The sequence below is a fragment of the Mesoplodon mirus genome (assembly GCF_964341445.2).
Source record: "Mesoplodon mirus genome assembly, chromosome: 3".
Taxonomy (NCBI): domain Eukaryota; kingdom Metazoa; phylum Chordata; class Mammalia; order Artiodactyla; family Ziphiidae; genus Mesoplodon; species Mesoplodon mirus.
The window spans coordinates 41,394,211-41,406,497 of record NC_138978.1 but is presented as its reverse complement, the minus strand read 5'-3'; the positions used below and the strand labels follow the sequence as shown (position 1 = coordinate 41,406,497).

Below are 12,287 nucleotides of genomic sequence, written 5' to 3'. Positions count from 1 at the left end.
ATTTGGGGTAAGAAATTTGATTAGGGATAGAACAATTAGATCAACAAGGAAACAGAAGACTTGAACAACACTATAAAACAACTAGACCTAACAGCCATCTCTAGAACACTCCGTCTAACAACAGCAGAATACACATTCTTCTCAAGCACACATGAAACATTATACAGGCTAGACTACAGGTTAGGTCACAAGTCTCAATAAATAGGGTTGAAATCATACAAAATATGTTGTCTATAACCACAATGGAAAGAAATTAGAAAGTAAAAATAAGGAAATTTGGGAAATTCACAAATGTGGACAATAAATAACACACTCCTAAATAACCAATAGATCAAAAAAAAAAAAACAAGGGAAGTTAGAAAATACTTCGAGTTAAAAAGAGAAACACAAAATTCAAAACTTATGGAATGCAGCTAAAGCAGTGCTAAGAGGGAAATTTATAACTGTAAGCATTTATATTAAAAAAGCTCTCAAATCAATAACCTACCCTTCTTTCACCTTAAGAAACTAAAAAAAGAGCAAACTAAACCCAAGCGAGCAAAAGGAAGGGAATAATAAAGATTAGAACAGAATTAAATCAAATAGAGAATAGAAAACAATTGAGGAGGGCTTCCCTGGTGGCACAGTGGTTAAGAGTCTGCCTGCCAATGCAGGGGACATGGGTTCAAGCCCTGGTCCAGGGAGATCCCACATGCCGCAGAGCAACTAAGCCTGTGTGCCACAACGACTGAGCCTGTGCTCTAGAGTCGGCAAACCATAACTACTGAGCCCACGTGTCACAACTACTGAAGCCCGTGTGCCTAGAACCCGACCTCTGCAACAAGAGAAGCCACTGCAGTGAGAAGCCTGCACACTGCAATGAAGAGTAGCCCCTGCTCGCCATAACTAGAGAAAGCCCATGCGCAGCAACGAAGACCCAATGCAGCCAAAAATAAATAAATAAAATAAATAAAAATTTTAAAAAAAGGAAACAATTGAGGAAATCAATGAAACCAGAAATTGGGATGAACAAATAGTTAAAGTCTCGCACACACACACATACACGGGAGAGAGAGAAGACACAAATTACTAAAATCAGGATGAAAGAGGGGACACTACTTGTAGTCCTTACAGAAATAAAAAACAATAATGATGGAATACTATGAATAATTATATGCTAACAAATTAAACAACCTAGATGAAATGGGCAAATTCCTGGAAGCATACAAACTACCAAAACTGACTTAAGAGGAAGTAGAAATTCTGAATAGAACTATAACAAGTAAAGAAATTGGCTTCACTGGTGAATTCTACCAAATATTGTAAAAGGAATTAACACAAGTCCTTCACAAACTCTTCCAAAAACTAGGAGAGAACACTTCCTAGTTCATTTTATGAAGGCATATTCCTTATGAATATAGACCTAAAAATCTTTAACAAAACACTAGCAAAGCAACCCCAGCAGCATATAAAAAGGATTATAAACCACGACTAAACAGAATTCATCTTAGGAATGCCAAGAGGTTCAACATTAAAAAATCAATGTAATAAACCATATTAATAGAATTAAGGACAAAAATCAACTGACAGTAATCTACTGATTATTTCAGTAGACTCAGAAAAAGTGTTTGACACTCTTACATGTTAGAAAACACTGAATAAACTAGGAACATCAGGGCACTCCCTCAGCCTGATAAAGGGTATGAAAAACCCAGAGCTAATATCATACTTAGTGGTAAAAGACTGAATGCTTAAGATCAGGAAGAAGACAAGGATGTCTGCTCTCACCACTTCTAATCATTGTACAGAAGGTTCTAGCTAGGGCATTTAGGCAAGAAAAAGAAATAAAAGGTATACAGATTGGAAAAGAAGAAGTAAACTATTAGAGCTAGTAAATGAGTTCAGCAAGGTTGCAGGTTAAAAGATTAGGATACCAAAAATCAGTTGTATTTCTATATACTAGCAGTGAACAAGCTGAAAATGAAATGAAGACATTCTATTTATAATGGCATAAAAAATGCTAAAATGCCTAAGCTCAAAAAAAAGTGCAAAAGCTATACAGTGAAAACTATGAAACATCATTGAAAGAACTTAAAGAAAACCTAAATAAGTGGAAAAACATCCGTGTTCATGGATGGCAGTACTTCCCAAATTGATCTATGTGTTCAGTGTAATCCCTATAAACAGTACCAGCTGGCTTTTTACAGAAATGTCAAGATGATCTTAAAATTCATATGAAAATGCAAGGGATCCAGAACAGCTAAAATAACCTTGAAAGAATAGAAAAGAGTTGAAGTACACCTCCCAATTTGAAAACTTACAACAAAGCTGTAGTAATCAAAATTGTGAGGTACTAACATAAGATTAAACATGTAGATCAATGAATAGAAATGAGAGCCAGGAAATAAACCCTTACAGTTATGGTCAGTTGGTTTTCAACAAGGGCCTCAAGACCATTCAAAGGGGAAAAAATAGTCATTTCAACACATGGTACTGGGACAACTGGTGAGCCACATGCAGAAGAATGAGGTTGGACCCCCACCTCACACCATATACAAAACTTAACTCAAAGTGTATCTTAGGGACTTCCCTGGTGGTCCAGTGATTAAGAATCCACCTTCCAATGCAGGGGACTTGGGTTCGATCCCTGGTCAGGGAACTAAGATCCCACATGCCACGGGGCAACTAAGTCCGTGCACCACAGCTAGAGTCTGCGCGCTGCAATTAGAAGCCCACGCACTGCAACGAAAAGATCCCGCATGCTGCAACTAAGACCTGATGCAGCCAAAAATAAATATTTTTTTAAAAACCCAAAATGTATCATAGAACTAAATGTAAGAGCTAAAAGATAAAACACTTAGGAGAAAAGATTAGGTATAAATCTTTGTGACTTTGGATTAGGCAGTGGTCTCTTACACATCAAAAACACAGACGACAAAAAAAGATAAATTGGACTTCACCGTAATTAAAGACTTTGTGCATCAAAGGGCACTATCAAGAAAGTAAAGAAGACAACCCACAGAATGGGAGGAAATATTTGCAAATCATATATCTAAGCAACTAGTGTCTAATATATAAAGAACTCTTAACAATAAAAAGACAAGTGCCCCATAACAATAAAAAGACAAGTGCCCCAATTAAAAATGGGCAAAGGATTCAAGTAGACATTTCTTTAGAGAAGATATATAAATGGTCAATAAGCATATGAAAAGATGCTCAATGTCATTAGTCATTAGGAAACTATAAATCAAAACCACCATGAGATACTACAAGGATGATGGTAATCAAAGAGATGGACAATAACAAGTGTTGACAGGGATGTGGAGAAATTAGAACCCTCATACACTGCTGGCAGGAATTTAAAATGGTGCAACCACTTCAGAAAACAGTTTGGCAGTTTCTCAAGTTTAACTTTCTTTTTGGCGGGGTTGGGGGGTGCCATGCCACACAACTTGTGGGATCTTTTTTCCCCGACCAGCGATTGAACCCAGGGCCACGGTGGTGAAAGCACAGAGTCCTAACCACTGGACCTCTGGGGAATTCCCAAGAAGTTTAACTTATGACTCAACAGTTCCCCTCATAGGTATATATCCAAGAGAACTGAAAACCCGTGTCCATACAAAAACTTGTACGTGACTATTCACTATAGCCAAAAAGTGTTAACAATCCAGGTGTCCCATCAATTGATGAATGGACAACCAAATTGTGGCATATCCATACAATAGAACATTACTCAGCCATGAGGAGAAATGAAGTATCAATACAGAAGAACTTTGAAAATGGTGTATTAAGTGAAAGTAGCCAGACCAAAAGATTGAGTGATACTGTATGATTCCATTTATATGAAATGTCCAGAATAGGCAAATCCATAGTGACAGTAGGTTAGTGGTTGCCTGGGTCTAGGGGGAGGGAGGAATACAGAGTGACTACTAATGGATACATGGTTTCTTTTTAGGGTGATGAAAATATTCTGGAGTGAGATAGTGTTGATTGTTGCACAACCTTATGAATATTCTAAAAACCACTGATTTGCACACTTAATTTTTTTTTTTTTGGTTTGTTTTGCCCCTTGCAGTGCATTCTCGCCTAATGGAGGTCCAGAGCTGAGTGATTAAATGCAGCCATCCATTTTAGCTACCAGGTCTTGGGAAATGAAGGGTATTTCTGTGACAAGTCTGTAGGGGTGAGGGGACACAAGGGTGTGATATCATACAAGCTTTGATTGACAAAAAGCTTCTGCTTCTCCTTTGCAGAACTGCTCTCAGACTTCTGTTCATTTAGGGTCCCTTCATCTGTTGCTATCTGCCTTAATTCCCTGTGGTGTTTGTGTGTTGTATCGTTGCAGTGCTGACGGGGAAGTGAAGCACTGCGTGATCTACAGCACTGCTCGGGGCTATGGCTTTGCAGAGCCCTACAACCTGTACAGCTCACTGAAGGAGCTGGTGCTCCATTACCAGCAGACATCCCTCGTCCAGCACAATGACTCCCTCAACGTCAGGCTTGCCTACCCTGTCCATGCACAGATGCCCTCGCTCTGCAGATAAAGAGGGAGTGGGAAGAGCGGTGGCTCCCTAGCGATTTTTCTACAGTTTTTATTAGACTATGAGGGCATTCTTTCTACGTAGACTGCTTGTTTTGCACAAGAAGTGATTCTGTGAATGTGAAGTGGAGAGGCCGAGCAGCAGCCGGCCAGAATGGGGGCATACAGGGCCTGGGGTTCTCTGGGACTCACCACTGCACTGACGTAGGAAGCTGGGAGCAGATGCTGTTTTTTGGAAAGTCTGTTTCATTGGGGGTTTTGTTTTATTTAGCCAGGCACCCTCAACAGAACACATTAGGCCTGATGGGGGTGAGGGTTATATCTGGAAGCCTCTGAGGAGTCCATGTCCTCTTCTGAGAGGCCATGTTGCTCTGAGAGTGTGGTGGGGCATGGCCCTTCTCTCTTCCTCCTAACAAGGCGGTGGTTTTGGTTCGGTGGTAGAATGGCATTTGGTGAAAAAGACAACCAAAGGAAAATGGGGAGGCTTGGGATTTCATTTAAAGAATCTTAATCCATGGGTAAAAAACTTTCAACCGAAGGTACTTAACCAAGAACGTTTAGGCGTCAGCATCTCAGTAGCTCCTCCCTTTAAAGAAGCATTATGTTTAGAAACCAAATTGATCCCAGCAAAACGATTGTTGCCAGACTAAGGTCTGATGGAAGAAGGCGGCACAAGTATCTGAATGCACACTTCTGTACCAAAACTTGAAAGTAAAACTAGAGAATTTGTTAGCTTTAGCAAACACTAAAATTGGTCAGTGTAACTAACTCCTTTTGCCCTGCCCTTGTTTCTCTGAGATGAGGAATAGAGTTCTTTTTGTGGGCTGGTGAGCTTTGAATCATAAAATGAAGTTGGTACTTGTGTGGTGTTTCCTTAGCCTAAAGAATGATCTGTTGTTTGAAACCTTTGTAACTTGTGTGTATGAGTAAAGAAAAGGTGCAATCCAGTGCTTTTAGATGGCTTGATATACCAAAAAATGATGTAGAACAACATTCTTATATGTGCTTCCCCAAGTTTAAATGCCCAGCAGCAATAGTCAACGTGGTTTAATTTCCCATCATCTCCTGTCGTTTGCTGGGTAGGGCCCAGGGGAGCCATAGGTGGCTAAGGCTGTAGCTGGAAGGGAGCCAGACTGCGGTCAGGGACTTCAGTATAAATTACAGGCCCAAGGGCTCTGGTTTCCAGGGTGAGGGTCATACCACATTACCCATGTGCTTCCATACAGTGGTTTCTGAAACTTTTGCAAGGAGAGGAAGGGATGGCTTGGAGTTTAGACTTAGCCGAAGCCATCTGGAAGCTTTTTTCTTTGCCTTTTTTGTGATCCGGCCGTTAAGATGATGTGCACAGACTGTCCTCATGCTCCAGTGGCCCTGATTTTAGGCCAGGAACCTTCTGCTTCATGTGATTTAAGCCTTCCAGCTGAGTGGAGCTGGGCAAATGGAGCTGGAGGCAGCCTCTACTCCTACCTCCATTATGCTCCACCCTCCTCAGTCAACACTCGTTTGACAAATAGAGTCAAATAGCTGCCTCTGAGCCAATCCTAGAGCCATAATAGGCTCGAATGAGTCAGCTGTTTGAGCCCAAAGCTGTGCAGTCAGGCATCCTGGCTGAGCTACAGAAGTCAATATCTGAGTCTTGGTGAATAAGTAAGGTTTACACCTAGGGAAACTCTAGTTTTGGGAATGAAAGAAACAAATTTTGCTTTCCCTGAGCACTTATCTTGGTGACAGGATCTAGAATGGACCATGACATAGAAATAGACATAGATTAAAAATTGGGGGGAGAACCTCCAGAGTTACTGACAGTGAAGATAGAAAGAAAAGGGGCATATCTTTGGCTTTTCCTTGGTTACGTTGCAGTTTCAGGATTGGGTGAGGCAGACAAATGAAACCCCCTCCAGTGTCACTGTTCTGACCTAAGCCCTTAACTAGTTGGTAGCCAGCTGAAATCCCTTCCCCATATTGCCAGATTGTTGAACCCGCTTAAGCAGCTAGATGCTCAAGATTGGGTGCAAGGAATCCCTTCTTTCTGGTACTAAAATTTAGTGTGTCCTGGATATCTCTTAAACGAAAAGGAGAGTGAGGATGAACCATGTGTTGCTCCTTATCAGGCAGCATTAAGGGTGTGCAGGGAGAGCGGAGGCGCCATCTACCATTTACACTTGGGCTGGCTTGTGGAGAAGGGCTACTCATTTTTAAGTCATACATTCCTTCACTTTTTTCTTTCCTGCTTTTCATTACTGAACTTGTTGCTTTGTGGGAACTAAGACCTAGGGATCATTTGAGAAGTTGGAAAGTATCTTTTCTGAGTAGTTGCCATGTGATTTGCTTGATCTTGACCAGTGGAAATGGCATAGGGACCAGTCTGCTAACCACTTGGAGGGGCAGTATGCAACTCTTTTACTCCATGGTCTTGGCAGCAGGTCTTGGCCTCCTGCATCAGAACCTATAGCTCTGTGTGTTATCCCATGATCTGGGCCCTGGGATTCTCTCTTGGCATCTTAACTGCAGCCTCAGTGAGGCAGAGGGTAGAGAGACAGACCAAGACCAGAGGGGCTTATTGTTCTCCTGGCTAGAGAAGCTGGCCACCGACATGGAAGCAGCTTGGGGCTGGCTGGACACCGATCAGAGGCCTATCTTTTCCAGGTCGAGCTTTTATCACAGAACAATGCTCCGTCTCCATCTGGCCATAGATGCTAACTAAGCCTTGGCCATGCCTCAGGCCTGTATAGGCTAGTGGTGTCCTTACCACTGATTTGGTCAAGGTTGAGGACTTCTGATTACCGCCCCTACCCTGTCTCCAAGCCTCGATGGAACCCCCGCTTATTTTGGACCCTCAAGTGCTTTGCAGAAGCTCTGAGAGCCAATGTGGTGTCTTCCACCGGTCTCCTCTTGGAGCAAGGAACCAGCCGCATGGGTCCTCTTGGGCCAAGAATTGCATCTGAGCAATTACTGGTTTTTCAAAGTGGTCTCTTGCCAGTTAAGACTCCTTAGTAGATCTGTATGAGGCTTCAATGGCCTCAAAGCAGAGGGTCCAGATGGGGGCCTGGCTGGGCCCTCTGCTGTCAACTGCTCAGCCTTGCTCTAGCTCCAGCCACTTGTGACAGACAACCTTGTTTCCTTACAAATTCCAGCATGTGACTTTGGTGCCCTGTTGTTACTCGTGAAAAACCTATTCTTCTGTTGTCTTTGGTGTAGTCAAAAAAATTCATGTAGTTACGTAAAAATTTACAAGGAAGCCAACTGTATGTCTTGTGTTGGGACAATTCATAATGTAGTTCCTAGACCACTTTTGCAAATTGTTCTTGTCACCAGGTGTGTTCAGACATTGCTGTGCAGTTGTGGGGGAGGGTGGGGGGAAGGTGAGGGGAGATACTTTTTGGTCTTTTTGTTTTTTACCTTCCCCAAGTGGGGACAGTCTGGCCAACTTGCTCCAGTAATACAATAAAGACATTGCAATAAAGCACCTTTTTGTTCTCATGCTATGGAGGGGTAGGCTGGGCGGGGGACAAAAGGAAGAGGACTGGGGTATTGAAAAGCCCCGAAGCTCCCAGACCTTCTCTGCCATGGCACCAAAAGATCAAGATCAGTCCTGGGGCTGAATTGGGGTTACCAGAGGCTCTCTTCTTCCCCTGAAGAGGAAGTCAAGCCTGTCAGGCATGATGCCAGAATCCTGTCCACCAACACAGCACACAGGGAGACTCAGAAACTAACCCTGATAAAGTTAAACGTGAGAGCCCTTTTGTCCTCACCCCATTCTTATTAGAAAGGCCACTTAATTGATTCTTAATACCTGTCTCTGCCCAGCAGTGTGTTTGCATGCTCTTTTGTGGGGGCAGGGGGGTGGGCTGTCTTACAGTCTGCCTGTCCTCTTGTTGCCCCCGGCCATCACCCTCTTTGTTGCAGCTCCTACATGTTGGGAACATAATCAGCAAACATGTGACTGGCACTGTGGGCAAAGGGCACTGCAGTTCTCATCCTTGTCACTCAGGCCCCACTCACGTGTGTACTGAATTACAAATCAGACTGAAGGGCAATAATCTGTTGTTCTAAATGACCTTGCCTACATCCTTCCTCCCCACTGCACTTAGCTACACAGCACCCTCAAGGCCACTGCTAGGAACCACGGATGATTTCCCCTAATTCCGAGTTTTTCCCACTCTCAGCATGGGATGCTCAAACTCCTATCTCCAGCCAAGTTCTCTCTTCTGAACTCCAGCTGCTGGCGGGGTATCTCAAATGGGGCCTTGGGTGTCCCACAGGACTGCAAAATTTTTGTCTACTTAATGAGTAAACATATGCTTGGCTATGAATTCCCTTACCTTCCTACCACCAAACCTATAACTGGTCTGCATCCACGTTAACTCCTCTCCCTCTCACCTGTCAAATTACAAAAGGTAGCCCTCCTCCAACTATAAGCTAGTCTCTCCACGTGTATTTTGGATCCTATTTTCTCCCATCTTCTCAGGAATCTCCTGTGAGTTCTCTGTTGTTTCCTCTCAACTGGATGATCCATTTAAACATGGTTAGCTGGCTCCCACTCCACTTGCTCAGTCCCTACTCAATCCTTTATCTCTTCAGAGCCTAACCTTTTTAAAAAAACATCTAAGGGGCTTCCCTGGTGGCGCAGTGGTTGAGAGTCTGCCTGCCGATGCAGGGGACAAGGGTTCGTGCCCGGTCCGGGAGGATCCCACAAGCCGCGGAGTGGCTGGGCCCGTGAGCCATGGCCGCTGAGCCTGCGCTTCCGGAGCCTGTGCTCCGCAACGGGAGAGGCCACAACAGTGAGAGGCCCGCGTACAGCAAAAAAAAAAAAAACAAACAAAAAAAAAACCCCACAAAAAACATCTAAGTTGGTCTTTATTTCTTCACCTCCTCAAGCTTTTCAGTACGGGTTCCACCACTACCTGAAATTGCTCTCCTTGATGTCTTAAGTAACCAGCATTGTGACTACTCTGTGAAAAACTCCACCACTGACTCCATGATCATCTCGTTTTCCTCTTGCATCTCTTGACTGTTCCTTTTAATTCTCCTGGACTCTAAGTCTCCTGGGCTCCTCTGGCCACCTCACTTATGCCTTTTTCCCTGGCAGTTTTATCCACATCCATGAATTCACCTACCATCTCTAGGCCAATTATACCCATCGTTGTTTCTCCTGCCCAGACCTATGTTGCGAGGTACCTCACATGCAACATACTGAATGCAGGGTCACCACGTAGCCCTGGTTCTTTCATTATTTCATATTTCAGTGAATGGAAATACATAATTCATCTGGTTATATAGGTCAGGAATGTAGTCATCATCTTTGATACTTTTGCTTTGTGTCTACATAAAACCCACCACCAACCCATATCCATCTTACTTTCTAAATAGCAAAGATATCCAGCTTTTCTCTCCAACTTCACTGTTTCACTATCTCTAACAATACTGGAAGGTCTCCCTTTTATCATTCTTGCCCCCTCAAGTTCATTTTCATTATAGCAACCACAGTCATCTTTTCAAAATAGAAATCTGGGGAATTCCCTGGTGGTCCAGTGGTTAGGACTCAGACTTGCGCTGCCAGGGCCCAGGTTCAATCCTTGGTTGGGGAAGTAAAAACAAAAAACAACAACAAAAAAAACTAAACTCAAAACAAAACAAACAAAACACCAAAAAGGGACTTCCCCGTGGCACAGTGGTTAAGAATCTGCCTGCCAATGCAGGGGACACGGGTTTGATCCCTGGTCCGGGAAGATTCCACATGCCATGGAGCAACTAAGCCCGTGTGCCACAACTACTGAGCCTGTGCTCTACAGCCCGCGAGCCACAAATACTGAGCCCGTGTGCTACAACTACTGAAGCCACGTGCCTAGAGCCCATGCTCCGCTACAAGAGACGCCACAGCAATAAGAAGCCTGTGCACCACAATGAAGAGTAGCCTGCTTGCCGCAACTAGAGAAAGCCCGTGCAGCAACAAAGACCCAACACAGCCAAAAAATTAAAAAACAAAAAAACACCCAAATCTGAACTTGCGTAAAACCATTAAATAACTTTCAATTGCTCTTATGGTAAATCACAAAATTCTTAAAATCATCTGGCTTCTCCCAAGTTCAGGGTCTCATCCCCTACTTCAGTTACTCTTCATTTGGCTCCCTCCACTCAGCTAACCCCAATAATGGCTTGGAGCTTTTCCTTTTTCCTTCTGCACATGTCCTCTGTACAATCCCTATCTTCTCCTATGGCTTTAATTACCACCTATTGGCTGATGGCTGCCAGATCTATGCATCCAGCTCTCTACGCTTCCCCTCCTTCTGGGGACACCTCCTCATTGTTGCCATCCTAGTTTAGACCATCACAAGGGATCACTACATCATTTTCTCTCTGGTTGGCTTACTCCACTTGAGCCTCTCTACACTGCAGCCAGTGATCTTCCTAAAACCTATATCTGATTATACCACTCCCAGAATTACCTTCCAGAAGCTCCTCACTCCTGTCAGGCTCATCTGGCAGTGTCTCTCAAGGGGAGCACCACTGGCACTTGGGGCAGCTGCCCTAAGCATTACAGGATGCTTAGCATCTCTGTGCCTACTCTTCACAAACCCCTTCTTTCCCCCCATTTCCAACCTCCCAGGGGGGCAGTTCCTCCCTCCCAGGAACTGCTGCAAGATGTGCCCGCACCTCCCCCTTCACCTATGGTATGGTGCTTCTAACCAGATCCTGACCTACATGGGGGGCTGCCCCAGGCAACTAGTTACCTGTGTTCCCAGTGTCCTGGACAGGCTCTCCAAGGATCTGCTGTCAGTGAATGACTGAAGGAAGGAGGAAGGGAGGTTCAAGAGGGGCCAGACATCTGCCACTACAGGCAGGGTGCGCCCTCTGGTGGCTACAGCCTTCCCCACGCAGGGTGACGAGGAGCTGCAGGGTGCATGTCGCGCCCAGCCAGTACCCAGAGGCATTTTCCTGTCTCTAGGCCTCCTGATGCCTCTCCTTCTGACCTAGGCACTGAATTACAGAACAGTCAGCGCAAGACAGCAGTTTGGCGAGTCCTGCATCACCATGGAGGTCCTCTACCACAGCCCTACCCCCTGTCCCTGGGATGCCATCTCCCAACTCCTCCAACAATGGTCCCACAGCTGTCCTCCCCCTCCATTCCACACCACCCACCCACTCACCAACTGCAGTCCTACCCACTGGGGGCTGCCCACGTCAGCAATGTCCACATCCAGTGCTAAGGCCTACCTGACAACAGCCCAAGAAGGGCTGACTGGCTACAAACATTAAGGGTTTATGACTAAATACGGAAGGCAGTTTCTCTATTTCATCTGGCCTCTCAGCATTTTACCAAGTAAGCTCTCCTTCCATTTAAAATCTCTTTACTTTTGGATTTTATGACTCTTCCTTGATGTCTTCTTTCTTTGCCTTAAACGCTAGTGCATTACTACTGATACATTGATGGCTCTCAGATTTCTAACTTCAGTCTAGATTTCCCTACTGAGTTCCAGACCTATGCACCCAAACTTCTGGATGTCCCACAAGTACCTCAAATTAAATATATCCCAAGTTCAACTCTTCACCTCCCTCTACCTCCTTTTCTCATTTACTGGCTAAGAGCACTCCAAATTAGGAGATAAATGTGGGTTCTAGAGTCAAGAGGGACCTAGATTCTAATCCTAGCCCTGCCCAGAGCTGTATGATCTTGCTCACGTTAATGTCTGAAAACCTGAGTTCCCTTCTCCATAAAGCAGGGATATTACTTGCTACATGGCCTTCTCTGGTTCCCCAACACCTACAG

The 12,287-nt window shown here is 44.3% G+C and overlaps 1 protein-coding gene across 1 annotated transcript in view; it reads left to right on the top strand.

Annotated features, from left to right (window-relative positions):
• Positions 1-7,864, top strand: part of LOC309800447 (phosphatidylinositol 3-kinase regulatory subunit gamma) — an 85,172-nt gene extending 77,308 nt beyond the window's left edge. The window contains exon 10 of the mRNA XM_082614572.1: positions 4,325-7,864. Coding sequence (XP_082470698.1) covers positions 4,325-4,523 — 199 coding nt within the window. The 3' untranslated portion in view covers positions 4,524-7,864. The remainder of the gene's footprint in view (positions 1-4,324) is intronic.
• The last annotated feature ends 4,423 nt before the right edge of the window (positions 7,865-12,287 follow it).